We start from the raw sequence: 19,347 nt of genomic DNA, 5'->3' as shown, positions 1-19,347 counted from the left end.
CATAGATACCGAAAGATCTGTCCATCTGTCGTCCTGATGTACACTCGCCTTGAAGTTTACCGTTTATTATTATTATTATTATTGATCTTACCTCCCAAAAGTGAGGGTAGTTTCCTGAAGAGTGAAAATAAAAAATGTGATTTTTTTCAAGAACAGCTATAACGATTTCGTTTATATTTCATAAATCAATTTTTCAATAACAAACCCATCCTGTAGTATAATTATTTTCTCTGGGAAAAATCGAGAAGGGGTAGTTTTCCCTTGGGGATAAGTTTCTTCTGGACGATTTTCTCACAAACGACTCTGCCGATTTTGCTTATATTTCATTAATAGCCTGCCAATATAACTCAATTTGTCCTGAAAAATCTACGAGGGTAGTTTATTGTTGAGGATGAGGTTTTTTTTTTTTTCGGACGATTTCGAAAACGAGTCAAGCTATTTTATTCATATTTCATAGAGAAATATTTGATTAATATTCTTGTAAAGTTAAATAAATCATTCCCATGAGAATATTCACAAGAGACAGTTTTCTCGTGGCATGAATTTTTCTCACAATTTTGTGAAATACAACTGAAGCGATTTTGTTGATATTTTATAAATAAACATTTTATTAGTAATTCTAACAAATAGCATAACACTTTTATATATATATATATATATATATATATATATATATATATATATATATATATATATATATATATATATATAAATGCACAAAAGAGAGTTTTCTTTTACGGATTGGTTTATGTTTTCGAAGTATTCCGAAAACTTGTTTGTATGTCACAAAAAAATATTATTAATAACTACAGCATAATATGATTTAGTTTAAAGAATGGAACGAGAATGTTCAACGGCGGCCCGTACCTTATATAAGGACATTTTATATATATGACTGTTAACTCGTAAGTAATGTATCGGCAATGAATAGATCTCATAAAGGAATTATTACGCTGTCTTTTTAGAGGTTCCTGTACGACATTCTACAGGGTTCCTACCGATCTGGAGGCATCTATTTCCCTGACTTTCCATGACCTTTGCTACCTGACTTTCATGACAGGTGTCGGATGACGATGACATATAAATAAGGAATAAATAACGGTGAATATCTATATATGAGATCACTTATTCCATAGAGACAAATAATCATCAATTGCTCATACATATATTCCACTTACTACAAATACAAATCTGAGCAACGTTCCATACTGTGAACATTAATAGTTGCCTAAGCTGAAATTGGTGTACAATTAATGTTAAAAAAAAATATATTTTATAAAATCTCCCTGAATTTTCCTAATTTCCAGTCTTTTCCCCTGAGTTCCCCTGACCAGTAGAAACCCTGCTCTAGTTCACCTGAATAGTAGTACGTAAAAAAAAGTTTAACACAGCCCAAGAAAAGCGATATGTGTTAACCGTTCTTTTGGCTTTCTACACGAAAGTTCATGCTCTTTTAACTCAAGTAGCTTTTGAAATGCGTTAAGGCCATTGAGTAAAGAAATTATTGTGTGTTCACATAAAAGTTAAAGATGGGATCAAGTTCAGACCGGAAAACTAACACTTTATGAGTTATAATTTGGCACATTTTGTCACAGGATTTCCACTTATTTGGCGAGCATGAATTCCCTTACTTTTCTAGGTCACGATTTACAAATTTCATGGTCTACATACAATGTAAAAAAAAAAAAAAAAAAAAAAAAGTCACATTTTCCTTCAAAAGGGGTTTCTCATCTACTAAACATGTACATGTATAATGTGTGTGTGTGTGTATATAAGTAGAGAAGTTTTATAAAACAAACTTAATTTATTTTGTAAAATATTCACTACCAAATAGCTGGGAAAGGTTAAAAGAGAACTAAGTTCTGAAAAGTAAAATCTGCACTTAAAATTCTCTTGACTTTATCAGTTTTAAGCTTTTCGTGAAATTCTCCTGACTTTTCCACGACTTTTTACAAGATGGATTCCCTGGCTTTTCTAGGATTTTCAGGTAGATGAGAAGCCTGTTGTTAAGATTAATAACATTCATCCATTATATTTCCTAGGAATCATAATCGGATTGCTATATTCCTGATATGATTTCGTCAACTCATCTTGTTCCCTTCGACGGTCAGACATTAATGAAGAGATTCGGCTTTACAAATACATTTTACATTTTATTCAACGTACTCCTTTTTCTCATAAAAAAAAAGAAGAAGAAGAAGAAGAAAATCAGCAATATGTTTTCAAATGTCGGTGACTACTTCACAAACTAACTCAGAACTTAGTGATATCAATGAGAAAAACAATGTAAGCCAGAAATTTCAGTCAGTCTAAAAAGTATTGAGGCTTTTGCACACGAGATGGCGTTAGTGTCCCAAAGCTCACGGTATATACGAAACACAAGTCAAGCTTAACATCATTCGACAGGTGACATTTGAAGCTAGTAGATATGAAAAAGTGTTGGAATTCTTATAACCAGATGTAAAGTATTGTATCGTGAAGATGAAACTGGGCTCTATCAGTATTTTATAATTTTAATTCGATAAAGGCGCAAATGGTGCGGAGGCCCGTGAAGAAATTTCTGTTTATGAGCAAGACAGATTTACCAACGGTAATAACCGAAAGATAGTTCATTCGCTTTCGTTCTGAAAAATTTTGATATCCAAAATGCTCCTCACAGAGGTCCACCAATCACAAAGAACTGACAAAAATCAAGCAAGGTCGGCATATAAGCACGCAAGACATCGCCAATGACCTAAACATCCATCACTGAACAAGTGTTAAACCATTTAGAGAAAACTGATTACAAAAATGTTTGGGTATCACATGATCTGACTCAAAAAATATTTACTGGATCGAACGTACATATGCGAATTTCCACTGAAACATAATGAACTCGAGCTATTTCTAACGTGGTTGATCACGAGTGACGAAAAGTGGATAACCTATGACAAAAATGTCCAAAAAAGGTCGTGGTCGTGGAAGCAAGAAGCTTCTTCAGTCTGACAAAGATCACACTGACGCTCAGGAATGTTATGCTGCGCGTTTGGTGGGATTGGAAGAGCATCATGTATCACGAACTGCTGCCGCCGGGCAGGGCCTGTACTCGGACTCTCATCTGTACTGTCGAGAATTAGTGCGAGTGCACCTAGCAAAAGAAACGTCCGGAACCGGTCAACCAGGCTTGGCAAAAACCATGTTTTTATTGAAAAAACCAAAAAACCAGGTTTGTTTGGTTTAAATAATTTGCTCTATGTATTTATGTCATATGGACAGAAATAAGTTTGTTTTGCCTTCGTGTTATTATGCAACAACCGGGTTATGTTGGAAGGGGTCATATAACGGTTAAAGCGGAATCTAGTCGCTTCTCGGCTTACATCCGAGGGAAATTGACCTACATTTGGACTCGAAACCGGGACTAATTGGCCACAACTGCGATACGTCTGCCGACTCACTCACGAAGGACTTCTGATAAAAAAAAATACGTTGTACTGATCTTTACCTACTTGTCAAGAGTCGTTTCAGAAGGACAAAAAGATAAATAGTTGAACAAGTGAAACAATTATACAGATTTACATATGGACAATTTCAAAATACTGCAGAGTACAGAAGAACTAATTTAGTACAAGTTAGTTCACTACGACTTTTATTAGTCCAAGTTAAAGAAATACAACGACTTAATTGGCGTATCAGTACGAAAGTGAATAAATATACGAATTATTTGAGTCCACTTTGAGCCATTTATACATAAATAGATATCAAAGATACTTCTGATTTAAATAAATGCCTCTCGTGCGGTTTGTATGACCCCCCCCCCCCAAAGTACGGCATTTCAATGTATTTTATCAATAGTAAACATTATTAGAACGAAACAATATTTAGAATTTTTCTTTGATTGCAACTGCATAATAATAATAATAATAATAATAATAATAATAATAATAATAATAATAATAATAATAATAATAATAATAATAATAAAGTATAAAAAAATCACATAAGAAACATTCATAAACTTATACAAAAAACAAAAGTTGCTTTTGTAGTATAATCCATTTGAGTAATGAACGGGAAATTTAGGTCTGAATATAATACGAATAATATACGGGAGTGAAACGTGATAACCCACAAATGTATGTCCATCAAGATTTTACGAACATACACTTTTACGAAAATTTTTCGCTTTTTGGTTTAAACCAGTTTTTTTTTTTTAAACCGTCTGGTTTAAACCACCTTGATTTAAACCAGCCAACCCTGTGGTCAACAGAAAAAAGATGTTGCACACCACGCTGACAACGCCAGACTCTTTTCCAAACAACAGGGAGAGTGTTTGTTTGGAGATGACATTCTGATGCATACAATCCAGACTGCCTAGTACCCAGTCAAAAAAATGAAGCAGAGCCGTGGTGCTTTGGGATGCAACATCGTGGCAGACTTTTGAGTTCTCTAATTGTTCTAGAAGATCGTAGTCACTGCTAAGGACTACAGGCCCATTCAGGAGGACCATTTACACCAGGGATGCAAATAAATACGCCGGGGCGAGTGGTTCATCGGTGCTGGCGAATATTTAATATCATACCGAAGGTAAGTAAATGAGTTCTATTGTGGGATGTGGACTAGTAGCTTTTTTCTGGGGCAAGTAAAATTTTGTTGCTTTTTTGCATCCCTGATTTATTGTTCCAGGATGATAACTGCCCCATCTACACTGTTAAACTTGTCACAGTGGTTCGATACGCATCACATTTAATATCTGCCATGGCCCGCTCAATCGCAGGATTTCAACCTTATTGAATCTGTATGAAGTTTGTTAGAGGATCGAAACGTTTCCCTCCACCATATGCAGTGCTGAACCTGTCACTGCGCTTCAAGAGCAATGGATAAAATTTCCTCTGAAAACGGTATAGGACCTTGTTGTACTGGCCGCCAAAGGCGCCCCATCACCTTATTAAATACCAATTATGGCTTTGTACCACGTGCTTCAGTTTCAATGTCCACTCCTTGTACACTCATGTCCAAAATTATTGTCGCATATCTATAACTGTCTTCGTGTAAGAATATAATTTGATAATGATTTTGCAGAGTACTTTTAATACTGATAATAATTGTATAATCGAGAAATGTATATTTGTGGTAAATTTCATACGAAAAGAATTATAAATACGAATATTAGAATGAGTAAAACAAAATGTTGCTAAATGGACAAGAAAGTTTTATTTTCAGTTTATTGTTCTTATTTACTGCTCTTTTCACATGAAATTTGCCACATACTTGTCTTTGCCGATTATACACATGCTAACATTATAAGAAATACCTGGCAAATTCGTTATCAAATTATATTCCTACAACAACATATTTATAGACATGCAACAATAATTTTGGACATGAGTGTACATCCCGTTGATTATCTTCTGTATATCACAGCTCATGTAATACCTGTAACATGTTAACGAAATTTCCATTGCACCTACATATTTTTCTTTCTAAGCATGAACCGTATCATATAAAACTGGCGATGGATATATCAATGGAACATTGGTTGGCAGTTCCACGTCATTAGTAAACGTAAGAATAACATACTGGCGGCAATTCACTGCTGCTAACACGAAAAATTTCAGTGACAGAGACATTTCAATAGTCAGAGGTACAGAACGTGGGTCGAAATCTACAAATGATACTTACATATTTCGAAAGTGTTTTGGATAATTTGGCATACAAACACAATGCGTCTCTCTCGGACATGATTCAGGACACTGAAAATTTCGTTAAAATTCTGGATATACCGCCTAATTTGGGACAGGTGGAAACAAAATTAGGGCCTAGTTATTTGAAAGAATCTGTGCCGAGAATTTTTTTTTGCGCGAAACGTTTGAGGTTTTCGGTAAGTTTTTTATTATTATTATTATTATTTTTAACGTCCAATGTTTATGTTCTTTAACCCAAAGGAGATGGATAATTAATGAAATTGAACAAAAAATTTAAATTTCTGGTGCACTCCCATCGAGAATCGAACCCGGCACCATGTGCACTAAAAGCATACGCGCTAACGACTAAGTCAGCAGAGCGGGCTTGAGTAAGTACAGTTTTCATAAATATTGAATATGCATCCTACTAAATCAAATGCTAAATGAAATTCAAGTACCATGATAAACAAACAGAACACACACACACACACACACACACACACACACACATATATATATATATATATATATATATATATATATATATATATATATATATATAGCGTGAGGCAGCTAAAAGTACCATCTGAAATAGCGAAGAAACTAGAAACACTAGCGATGTATGTATTGCAAGAAATAATAATAGCAGAAGGGGCTCGTAAAATGGAGGTATGGGGAGGTTCGAAAAAAGAGCGACAGATGAGGAATCTGGAGCAAAGTTATATTTTGTTAAATGGAACGATATACATTAACATGCATAATATAAAAGAGCACACGCAGAGAAACACAACGCTGTTGGTCCCATGTGTGTACTGCACATAGGAACGAAGATATGGCCATGTAAATAGGTGTAAACAAAATAATACGTGGCATGTAAGACGGCGTTGTGTTTCTCTGCGTGTGCTCTTTTATATTATGCATGTTAATGTATATCGTTCCATTTAACAAAATATAACTTTGCTCCAGATTCCTAATCTGCCGCTCTTTTTTCGAACCACCCCATACCTCCATTTTACGAGCCCCTACTGCTATTACTGTTTCTCGCAGACCTTACATCGCTAGTGTTTCTAGTTTCTTCGCTAATATATATATATATATATATAGATGGTGATCAGAAAAATGGAAACACCTGTAGTTGGCAACACGTCAGATGTATGGGTTGGCAGTGGTGTCGCGGCGCCCGCAGCTCCGGACCGCTGGTGGTGGTGTGTTAGGTCGGTCTCCATACTACGTCAGGCGCAGTGGAACAGCAGTGTCCAGTGGCTGCAGCAGACGAAGGTAGCGTAAAATGGGAGACACCTCAGATTTTCAAAGAGGGCAAATTGTTGGTGCGCGGTTATGTGGAGTAAGTGTGACGGCAGTGGCTACTGTGTTAGGTGTGTCGCGTGGGACAGTGTCGAAGGTGATGAGGGCCTACACAACACGGGAAAACCACATCGGGGAAGCGGAACAATGGGCGGAAGAAAATCATGAGTGACAGGTCACGCAGGGTATTAAAGCGCATTGTCACGCAGAACCGTTGTGCCACTGCGAAGCAAGTGACGGAGGAACTCAATCAGCACCTTCCCCACCCTGTTTCGACAATCACAGTCCGCCGCGAATTACGACATGAACTTACGGGCCAAACCGCTCATCAGGGACCATAACGCTTTCGCACGCCGCAAATGGTGCCGCGACCATGCAACTTGGACCGGTGAGGACTGGAAACGTGTGATATGGTCGGATGAGTCATCCTTCACCCTATTCCCAACCACGGGCCGTGTTTATGTGTGGAGAACGCCCAAAGAAGCTTATGATCTGCAGTGTCTCCGCCCAACTGTGAAACATGGCGGCGGCTCGGTGATGCTGTGGGCCGCCATATCATGGTTTTCATTGGGTCCTGTGGTCACACTTAGCGGACGAATCACTGCCAACGATTATGTCGCAATTTTAAGAGACCACTTGCATCCTATGGTCCGGATGTTGTTCCCGGACAATGACGCCATCTTCCAGGATGATAATGCACCCATTCACACAGCTGGCGTTGTTGCAGCGTGGTTTGAGGAACATCGGGATGAAGTTCAACACCTCCCCTGGCCCGCCCAATCCCCAGATCTCAACATAATTGAACATCTGTGGTCCGTCTTTGAAACACGACTCCGGCGACGATTTTCACCTCCATCCTCTCTCACAGAACTGGCCGATGCCCTGCACGAGGAATGTTGTAAAATTCCACTTGCTACCATTCACGACCTCTATGCCTCCATCCCACGTCGCATCAAGGCTGTTCTGAAGGCGAAAGGTGGCCCGACACCATATTAATCTGGTAAGTTGCAATTTCGTTCAGGTGTTTCCATTTTTCTGATCACCATCTGTATATATATATATATACATACTGCCGGTCAAAAGTTTCCGGACAGGCGCTTCAACTTACATTTTTATGAGCTAATCAGTTTATATTCGATAGGGATTGCCACCAATTTGAAATATTTTGTTTGTTTAAGTCTCTATAATGTCTCAGGAGGATAATAGACGTTTTTCGTTTTTGTAACATGTTTACATGTAGTTAAAAAAGAAAGATGATTGAATTATTGTAAAGTCGGCGATTATTTTAATTAAAAATAGCGTGATCAGGAACATGCAGTAACTTTGCCTGATAGAAGTACGGTTAAATGTTAGCAGTTAATTCCTTTTTATAGTTACCCCTGGAATATAATTCCTTAGTATACAGGCCTTATCAGACACAAATAATGTCTACATTACATTATTTGTGAACAATATTATAAGATACAGTGATGTTTCGAACAATGTTTGTGTGGATTTTTTTGCCTCTTCTGAGGGTTTGTTGCCGCTATTAGAAATCACGGACAGAGGTAAGATCTTAGGTGAAGAAGCATAGGTTGGAATCATTGCTAGTCATAATGTGGGCTTTTCTATTCGTCAAATACCTTTCAAACTGAAATAGAGTCCATCTACTCTTGGTGACACCATGAAGCGTTTTCAGCGAAGACGAAAGAACGTGAACAAAAATCAAACTGGAAGGTCTCGTAATACGTCACGTATGAAAGATCATAGCATTATTTAGCAAAAGAAATTTGAAACTTACTGCAGCGGAACTCCAATCAGAATTTAATCATAGTCACCCTACAAACATTTCAGTTATTAACGTAAATCGACATTTGAGAGTTGCTGCACTCTGAGTAATAGCTGCTGTGCAGAAACAGTTAATAGTTCAGTGGAAACAGAGGCTCTAATCGACCCTGAAGAACAAAAATTGGACAAAAAAAGCAGTAGAAACGCGTACTATGGACTGATGAGTCAAAATTTCAAGTTTTTGGACAACGACACCGAGTTTATGTTCAAAGATCTGTTACAGAAAAGATGTGTCCTAACTATGTAACCCCGATTATTAAACATGGAGGAGGTTCTGTGATACTTTCGAGGTGTTTCGCAAATTCTGGAGTTGGTTGTATTCACAGAATACAAGGAAATCTGGACAAAAATGGTTATCATTCCATTTTAAGCAACCATACTATTCCCTCAGGATTTGATTTGATTGGTCGCAGAATCACTTTTCTGCACGATACTGATCCGAAGGACACGTCAAAACTTTGTTCTAATTATTTTAAGAAGAAACAAGCCAATGGAGATATTCGTATCGTGGAATGGCCTCCCCAGTCTCCAGATCTGAATCCCATCGAACTTCTCTGGGAAGAGCTTGACAGAAGTGTACGAAAAGACTGTCCAACATCTGGTGATGATGTTTTTGATATTCTGCAGAACGCCTGGAATAATAATTCGGATGAAAATCTTCAAAAACTTGGAAGCCGCATACCCCAATTGGTGAAACGAGTGGTAACGGCGAAGGCGGTTTCTTTGACGAGAAGAACATTTAAAGAATTTGCCAATTTTCGTTGTTGGATAACGTTATTATATTATTCTGATGTTATAACTATCACTGTGTTTCTAAACTACCAAGTACCCTGTCCAAAATTGCATCGTATTACAAGCCTAACTTCGTATTTCCCTGTTTTTTGATCTGTCCGGAAACTTTTGACCGGCAGTATATATATATATATATATATATATATATATATATTCAAACCTTACATGGTTTCCATAGAGGATTCCATTTTCACGATATCTCGGTCATCCCTGTGACCATGACCCCGTGGCATATGAGATGTAAGGAGAAATTATCGTCCAGTAAATTAAAATTAGGCTCAAGTATTCCAGAAACATACTTTTTGTCAATTAGATTCAACACTTGTCCGTATTAAATCCAATCATTCCTTACTTTAAACCCTTCTCAGTGATAAGTTATTCATGAAGATTCACCTTAAATTCACTCTGACAAATTACGTAGTTCTTGTGGCGGTTACTTCCTCATGTATAATAATTCTTCTTCAAATTCGTACTAAAAATCCTACAAAAGTGCATCAGCGCAATTATTACACCCATTCTTTATAGCAAGGGTCATAATATAAGGGCCCGAATCACTTGGTAGTGATCATGGTTCGTTATTTGTAATTCTGATGAGTGCAAATGCAAGTGTTGATGAATTGCAGAAAACATGAATCAACTTGTGCTAGACGGTCACTTAAAAGCACGAACGCTATCTAACCGAGTCAGGGCAGGAGCGCAGCAGGAGAACCCGAGCGACAGCTAGGGGGTGTCGGTAGGGAGCAGGCGCGTCAGCTCTGGTGAGTATACGCAAAGCGAGGTCGTTTACAGCGTTTCACTATAACCCATAGTACTAGTTCCTGAGCCGTCAATGGATTTGGAAGATATACTAAATGCCATCTGAATATGTGTACATAAGGTATAGTTCTAAAAGCAGTGATTGGATTTAAATCTAGAACAATTGAAGTTACCTGACAAAAGGTATGTTTCTGGAATATCTGAGGCTATTTTTCATTTATAGGAAAAAGATTGTCAAGTATCAAAAGGACCGTGATCGCGTATGCACGGGATCATGGTCACAGAGATGAACGAAATATCTTGATAACAGAATCCCAGTGCACATAATAAACTGACTCGCTTAACAGCATATATTAATCGCGGCGTCTAAAGGTTAATGGGTTTCGTAAATCCAAAGATGAAATTCATCATTAATATTGCTATTTACAATGAAGGGAAGAAAAAACTGTCAAGCATCTCATACAAACATCCCATAACAGATTTATTTATACACCATTCAATTAACATCTGTAAATCTAATTATAAAAAATAACGGCAACTTGACACAACGTTTCAATGGCCAGTTGTCCTCTTCCTCGTGTGTCTTCCTTAACCGTATTTTGACCATTTTCCTATATTGTAGGGATGTTTCTTTAATTACATACTTCTAATTTACACTTAATATTTATATCTGTCATCTGTTGGCTTGCTTTTGAGGAAAAGGCGAGTTATTTCTGACAAGGAATTCTAACAGTAGTGATTCAAAAATGGCGGGAAGTGGTAAAATTAGACAGTTCTAAAAGCAGGATAATCTCTTATGGAATACGCACGAGGACGATGATAATCACGGCTTGAAAAACCCACTCGCTGCTCGCCAATGGCGAATCTATTTTTCACATACAGCTGGACACCACAAAAAAATTAAGAATAAATAGCAGATGTTACTCTTTTCTACTTGGAAGAGACATGCCAATAAACAAATGTATGGCTATGTTTACTGTGCCGCAAAGTGATTTTTATTTATTTATATAAACATTATGACTGCAAATTGGTCTGGCTAGTAAGACTTTTTAGCCGGCTAGTACTTGCAAGCAAGATTTTTCAAGCCCTGATGATGAATACTGCGTCGAATTGCCGTTACTAGTTCGGTGCCGTAAGTACAATTTAATGAGTTTTATTTCGTCATTCAATACACTTACAAGTCTAGCATTATATTTGGAAACGATACCAGTTTCGGGGTAAACTATAAAATACACACTCCAGCTGCGCACCGATAAGTAGGGACACTTTGAAAGGGTATAGTAGAGTACGGTCGGGTAGAGTGAAAAAAAGGGATAAGTAGGGTAGGCTAGGAACGGATTAGCTTAAGGTTAGGGAAGTTTTGATCCATTTTCATAAAATTAATAGAGTATAATTTCTCGTTTCTGAGTATATACCAACTGGAATGGGCATTGTATAGTTAACCCTCGACCATGATTATGTTAATTCATATTTAAATGAACTACAATTTGAAAATCTTACCTTGAATTTCTGCTTTCATACTAGTCTTCGTATTCAACAATTCTTCCTCTATTCAAACAAAGATAAGACCTCTATTCTTCTGTGGAAACACTACATTGAATTTAACAAGAGCTAATATACATCTTTTCACAAATAAAAAGCGACTGAACTTAGTTTACAAAATGCCTTTCTTCTTCTTTCAATAGGAAAATTAAAGTTATACTGAAAAATGATTATACGAGTAATTTCATTGTAATTATGTTAAGGCAAGAGCATCCACTCTATATGTCCAACCACAATAAAGCTACTTTATTATGTTATGATAACGGAAAGCTGTAGTATTAATATCTACAGCATCATTTTAATGTTCAAAATTTCCCACACCATTTTCCGCCTAAAATACTGCATGTTCGCTTGAGAAAAGTCCATGCTTGCGTCCCTCGTAACATATTCTGCAAAAGTACATGCAAACACACCACAATCTGATCCATTCATTTGCTGAGGTATACTCTTCGGAATTCGGAGCTCCCAGCCTTTCCTGTCAAACGGCTGCCCTTTTTTAGTGGTATGTTCAGCTACAAGATATTTCGCCACCTTCATAAGGCATTCTTTATTATTCGTACCCATACTATCATAGAATGTTACAAGTTTTTTACGGAAATCTACAACACACAGGCACCAATGTATTTTGAAATGTAGAGGAATTATGATAATATCGTACGAGAAAATATCTACTTTTTTGGTCCATCTACTGACTGCATTGTATCCTGCAGATTCAAGTCTTCCGTAGAAAAATGTGTTAAATGCATACACTGAAGGATACTGTGGTAAGCTGCCTCGATCCATTAACAGGCACATGTAAAAATTGATAACTTGATCGTTAAGCCAATTTAAGCCAAATAAAGTTTGTATATCTGATCGCGCCACATTTATCTTAAAAGCCGACACTAGAATTTCTTCTTTTGGTTCTCGAATCCAAGCCGCCTTTATTACTCGGAGCATTTCCTTTGTTAGCTGTGGACAGCCCTCGGGAGTAACTATTCCTTTGGCTTTTACAACATAATAACTTATCTCATCATCGTTCTCATCCTTATCATTTACAGTCAAACCCTGGAATAACCGTCGAGTAATTGTGTAATCAAGCTCACTTGATGTTTTGGTTTGGCTTGTCGATGGCCTATTGTGAGAGTTATCGTCAGTAATATTAAGAGAAGATTTCGATTTTCTTTGTGGCAAAGGCTTGACCCGATTTTTATCATTATCAGACTCAATAATTTGCACTTCATCATCTGAATAATTTACTTCAATTGGGTCTTCCTTAACATTCTCCTCTTCAACTATCGGTTCATCATCGATTTCTATAATTTCTATGTCGCTACTATCATTCTCAGCTTTGCTTTTCAAACTTTCTGAATCATCTGAAATACACTCTACAACCTCCTGTTTCGTTGTACTGTCACTCGGATTTCCTTCAACAGACGTTTGCTTCCGTACGCTTTGTACTTTGCTAGTGGGGAGTAATGAACTACTCTTAGCTTTGCCAGTAACATGTTCTATTATAGTAACATCATCATCATCATCATTGTTGCCTTCACTACCTACTCCTTTATTTCCACAACTTTGTTTAATACTGCCTTTTGCAGTACTATTTACTGAACAATGTGCCTGATTCACTATGACAGGTGTATTTGACGGATTGGATCTAATAGACCGGTAATTATCAAGAAGTTCTAAAGGTACGTGAATTGACTGCCGACCTCGTATAGACTTCTTGGGCACTGAATTATCCAACTGCAAATTGCCATTTAACTTGGATTTAAACTTTTGTGTACAACCTAACCTGGGACTCTTCAGCTCTTCACAATCACTATGAAAGTCCGACACGATTTCATCGAGGTGGTTTCTCACTCTTTGTATTGAATCTTCGGGCACCGAATATTTATTTGGAACTTCACGAACATTATCATCTACTGTCCTATCGCAGTCCACATCACTTACCATCACTGGTGAGCTATATATGTTTGATTGTTTTTTCAGTAATTTCTCATAGTTCTTCCTATCACGTAACTGGAAACTGATGTCAAGAGCAGGTGATTTAGTTTTAAAATTCCCGCATGACATTCTTGGTTTTGCTCCATGACGAACCTGATTCTCGGATGCATCACGAGCTCCGAGTTTCAAGAGGTCTTTAGAATGGCCACGACATCGATGTGCACGTTCCGAATTTTTATCCAATGATTTCTTCTCACAAATTAGGTTCTTCTGTTCCATTCGGAACGCACTCACAAGATGTTTGTCACGAATTTTATTCCTCAGCAATGAAAATCGTCGTTCGACTACACGTCCTTTCTCGTGATTTTTATAAGTGATAGGAACTGTAACTAAAGGGCTAGATTCATGAAGTTTGTGAAAATGTACACGTTCTGCCACACTATCTTGTTCCGGATCAGAAAAACCTTCTACATATCCCACACACACAGGTGAATTTTGTTTCGACACACTGTTCACACAGGAACGAATTCCACCCACTTCCCCAAAGACCTTTCGACTACTACAGGAAGCTTCTTCATTAAATGGACCACACGCTGAGCGCTTAGCACGAAAAGCCATTACGGGATTGTCCTCATCATCATCACAATTACTTTCTTCCGACAATGACCGCTTTCTTTTTCTTGATTCTGATGACCCAAAGAGCGTCCATAATCCTGAAAATTTCTCTACGACGTACTTTAGCATTCTAAGTAATACTGGGTAAGAAACAGTACCCAGTTAGAACCGTAAGCATAACACTATTAGTCAATGTAACTTATTACTAACAGTAATTATATACCTTTTCCCTTTCTCTATGGGTAGCAACAAAATATAATTTTCTTTCGTAGAAAAATACAAGAAAGCACTTCCCTATCAACTTTCAATCGAGCACATAATCCCCCTCTAAACTTTGAACACTGTTTATATCTTTTCAAATCTATCTCTTGCTTTACAGATATCGTTTTCCCATTCCGTAAACACAACGCAAATTTCAGAAGAACGCTAGATTATAATCGTCATCGAGACAACTATTGAATATATGTCTTACGGAGAGGAATGCATAGCAAAAAATGCAAAAAAGTGATTATAAATACTATGATCATTACCGCAAAATAAAACGCAAATTCTGCATTCCATTTCGTAGTAAAAGAAAGAGTACAGATAAAATATATCAAAAGTCTCATTCCGTATCGATTTTGATCAACGCAACAAACATCTATTTTTGGTTTCGATAACTACCAAAGCAGTTACACTGTTATCAGATTCAGAATAACAGACTTCCCGCCCAAAGCACTGAAATTTCCAGATCGCTTGCAAAATTTCCGAAGAAAATATTGATAATTAATTAATTAAATATTATATTAATAATTTCAATCTAAAATCAAATAACTATGAACAATCTATCAGAAGTTCATCTTTTCCTGCGAAAAGAGAAATCTATTATAAGGCCATTGTTCTATTTTACATCTGTAGTTTATATGAGAGAAATGTGTGTGTTTACGTGTGTGTGTGTGTCTGTTTGTATGTGTGTACTACCTCCAAGCATTAGGTCGCGCCTCCATTGCTTCCGAATGCGATTGCGAATACGAATTTCCCAGCACGTGTAAATAAATTGGAGTGCCTCGAATAGTTCCGACCAGCGAATTTCGAAAACTGACGAAAAGATGCGAATGCGAACGATCCTAACATGCTGGGATTGTTCGTCCGAATTCATGCGAATGGAGAGTCATCTTCAGAGGAATTGAGCGCTATGTTTTGCGTGAAAGCAGACGACGTTGCGAGGTGCAGAGATAATATATATATATATATATATATATATATATATATATATATATATATATATATATATAAAAATGAAGATGGAAATAGATGATGATGCTTTAATAAAATGTATTTTTGATAAAGTTCCATTGTGGAACCAAGTTCATCCAGACTACCACAAACGACGCGTCGTGAGCAATTATGGGCAGACGTAAGCAAGGAACTTTGAGTAAAAAATATGTATATTTTATTTTGCTTTGTGTTTAAAATATGAAGATTTAATTAATACACGAACCGCAACATTTTATTCATTTTATCTTTCGTTTTTGCTCCTCAAATAATGATTTTACGAATACATGTAATTGAGCGAAGAGAAGCTCTTATACTCGGGTTAGCCGTTTGGTTGTCCGCGAACTCCTCCTAGACCGTTTGGCCGATCTCAACCAAACTTAGCACGCTGATAGAGTATGTCGTGCTGAGTGAGAACATAGGTCGAAATCAAAAATCCGATGTACCATCGAGGAATAATGACCGAAAAACGCTTCCTCCTAGACCGTTTGGCCGATCTCAACCAAACTTAGCACGCTGATAGAGTACCGGTATGTCGTGCTGAGTGACAACATAGGTCGAAATCAAAAATCCGATGTACCATCGAGGAATAATGACCGAAAAACGCTTGCATAGACTTAACATGGGGAAAAAGTTTTCACGCGATTTTTTTGTCAACAATTAAAAATGACATTTATTATTGCATAATGGCCAGGAATGATTACGTAGTTTAAGCTCGCTCAGCTCATTTCATTGCAATCGGGTACATCCATTGCATTCCTAGTTATTGAGAAATATGTTTGAAATAGGAAAAATGGGGTTCTTTACTCATTGAGAAAATTTTCTTAGAAAGTAGGTTGATTCTGTAATTTCTAATTTTATTTAGTAATAACTGTAATTTCTAATTTAGTATAACTGAAGATAGTAGCGGTTACCACGAAAGCATAATAATAATTGAAGCGACATTCACTTTATTTTGCACGCAAAGGAAATTAATAGATATTATTGTTATTTAGTCTCTCAAGACTTTAAGGTACGAATTTCCAAGTAAAAATATTTCACATTGAAGCTTTGAAAGAGACATTCCAACTTGACTCGCATTCGCAACACTGGAGGTGCGGCCTTCTATCCTTCCCTTCTTTCCCTCACTTCACCCTAACATTCAGTGAATGATTGGTCATAACAAATATAATAAGCAAAGGGCCATAATCATTCTCTCCCTTCTTTCTTCTCGCAGAAAATAGATATTGGTGTGATTAAAAATCAGTTCCATTTGGTTCGGTTTATAAACCTCCTTTGCTGTTTTGGTTCTTTTGACCTTCAAAAACGGTTCCAATCAAGGATGTTATAAAATAGAGGACCTGCCCTTACAACAGAATCTTGACGCCTTACGTCACAGTTTCGCCACCCCTACTCTGCCCACTCCGCCCAATAGGATCGCAATGTTCTGAGCCAACAATCATGGCGGAAACGAAAATAGCCAATCAGACGATGGCGGAAACGAGAGTAGCCGATCAGACGTGCCGATGCTCGGTTGTTTTTTGGCTTCATTTATTTTATAGGATGAAGACACATATGGGCAGATCCTCTATTTTATAAGATCCTTGGTTCCAATGCATGTATTATTCTACGAGGGGCATTCAATAAGTAAAGAGACAAATTACTATAGCTCAATAAAGATTTATTTCAATCTTTCAAAACTAAGGCTATTTTTCAATATAATCACCCTTTACAGTTATGCATTTGTCCTATCTTTCTTGCACCTTCCTAATTCCCTTGGCGAAGAAATCTTTCGATTTACCCCGAAGCAACCTTTGCACCGCTGCCCTAACTTCCTCATTGTTAGCAAATCTTTTTCCACGTAGGGCGTCTTTGAGTGGTCCAAACAGGTAAAAATCAGATGGGGCGAGGTCTGGGCTGTAGGCAGGATGAGGTAAGACCTCCCAACCCAATTCTTGAAGCTTATCTCGGGTCAGCTGGGCTGTATGAGGGCGGGCGTTATCGTGCTGAAGAATGACTCCTTTTGACAAGAGTCCACGGCGTTTGCTCCTGATAGCTGGTTTAACTTTGTGTTCTAGCATCTCAGAATAGTATAGGCTATTGATAGTTCGCTGATCTTCAAGGAAATCGCAATATATTGGACCCTGTGAGTCCCAAAAGATGGTCATCAGCACTTTACCAGCGGAAGGTTGAACCTTGAATTTTTTGCGAACTGGAGAGCTAGTGTGTTTCCACTCCATACTCTGCCTTTTGGTCTCAGGATCGTAGTGATGGATCCAGGCCTCGTCGCAAGTCACTATTCTTTCAAAAAAAAAGCGTCTCCTTCAATCAAACTTCGTTGCGTTAAGGCTTGACAAATGGAAAGCCTTGATTCTTTATGATCGTCAGTAAGCTGTCTGGGAACCCATCTGGCACACGTTTTTCTGTACTTTAAAATGTTCCTAATGACATTGTGAACAGTTCCAATACTTACTTGAACTTCCTCAGCTATCATTTCAACAGTAATTCTTCTGTTATCACAAATAAGTCCGTCAATCCTCGATTCCAACGAAGAACCAGAAACTTCCACTGGACGTCCACATCGGGGTTCATCACCTACACTTGTTCGGCCACTTTTAAACTGATCAACCCACTTGTACACATTCGCACGGTTCATACAACTGTTACCGTACTGTCTCAACATTCGAGAAAAAAATTCACTTGGTTTTACACCTTCTGCGACTAAAAACCTAATGACTGAGCGCTGTTCTTCTAAGGTGCAATCTTCTAGAGGACTTGCCATGATGAATTGATATTTTTGAAGTTATGTTGACATAAAATTACGAAACAGCAGATCAGAGCATATCCCAAGGATGCCAGCTAACACCCCTGAAACAAAAAAAAAAATGATTAGTGTTAAAAATATAGACTTTGTCTCTTTACTTATTGAATGATCCTCGTATGTATAAAAAGATGAACATGAGAAAGAGACGACATGAAAAAGAAGGAAAGTTGACAGGATTTCCCAATTTTAACCAGAATTTCCCGCATTCCCACCAATGCTAAGAATTTACCATTTTACGGGAAATTTCCCGCAATCTGACAATACTGAGTTATAATTCTATTTTACACGATCTGCATTGCGTGGCTATTCACAAATGATACAGTAAGGCTATTTTTAGACGGAAGCATTTCTCGTAACGGATGTGCTGCCAAAATCTCGTATAATATTCTATGGCATCGAAAGTACATGGTCATTTTACATGGTAACATTTTGATAGGCATCTTGTCGTGGCGTTGAAAACAAATCGCTGGAGAAGAGCGCAATTACGCCTCCGAGACGAAAGCGTGAAGTAGCTAAAGCTATAGTGGTTGTAACAACAGTTCTCGCCGGTTATATTAAGAAACGAAAATCACAAAGAAATATGTGGGCAAAGACTTGGTTGTTACGGAGGGATCATAACATTTCAGTTCTTTCCATGGTAGAGAAAGAACTGAAGCCTGAGGATCCTATTGGATCCAAGAACTTCCTGCGTATGGATAATAAAGCCTTCGAAAAGTTCTTTGTACAGACAAGGATGCTCCTCATATTTTTCAATCAGCATAATAATAGCATTCCTACTCTTAACTCATTTTTCTTTAATACATTTCAATTTCGCACACAAAACAAGAGCATGGAATTTGGCACAAAATCTTACGCTTCTTTCTA

The 19,347-nt window shown here is 37.4% G+C and overlaps 2 protein-coding genes across 3 annotated transcripts in view; both read right to left on the bottom strand.

Moving 5' to 3' along the window:
• The window catches only part of LOC145667004 (uncharacterized), an 81,548-nt gene extending 66,731 nt beyond the window's left edge, over positions 1-14,817 (bottom strand). Inside the window, exon 1 of one of the 2 annotated variants that reach the window (XM_081734684.1) lies at positions 14,650-14,817. The gene's annotated coding sequence lies outside the window, so the exon portion shown is untranslated. Of the gene's footprint in view, positions 1-11,840; positions 11,980-14,649 lie in introns of those variants that run through there. The other variant, XM_081734683.1, reaches the window with a different exon arrangement.
• On the bottom strand, positions 12,165-14,653 carry LOC145667003 (uncharacterized). The gene has a single exon (XM_081734682.1). The coding sequence runs from the start codon at positions 14,553-14,555 to the stop codon at positions 12,168-12,170; it is 2,388 nt and encodes a 795-aa protein (XP_081590808.1). The 5' UTR covers positions 14,556-14,653; the 3' UTR covers positions 12,165-12,167.
• Positions 14,818-19,347: the final 4,530 nt, after the last annotated feature.

Source organism: Thermobia domestica, chromosome 12 (assembly GCF_964235325.1).
Source record: "Thermobia domestica chromosome 12, izTheDome1.hap1.1, whole genome shotgun sequence".
Classification (NCBI taxonomy): domain Eukaryota; kingdom Metazoa; phylum Arthropoda; class Insecta; order Zygentoma; family Lepismatidae; genus Thermobia; species Thermobia domestica.
This window is presented reverse-complemented; position numbering and strand designations above follow the sequence as displayed.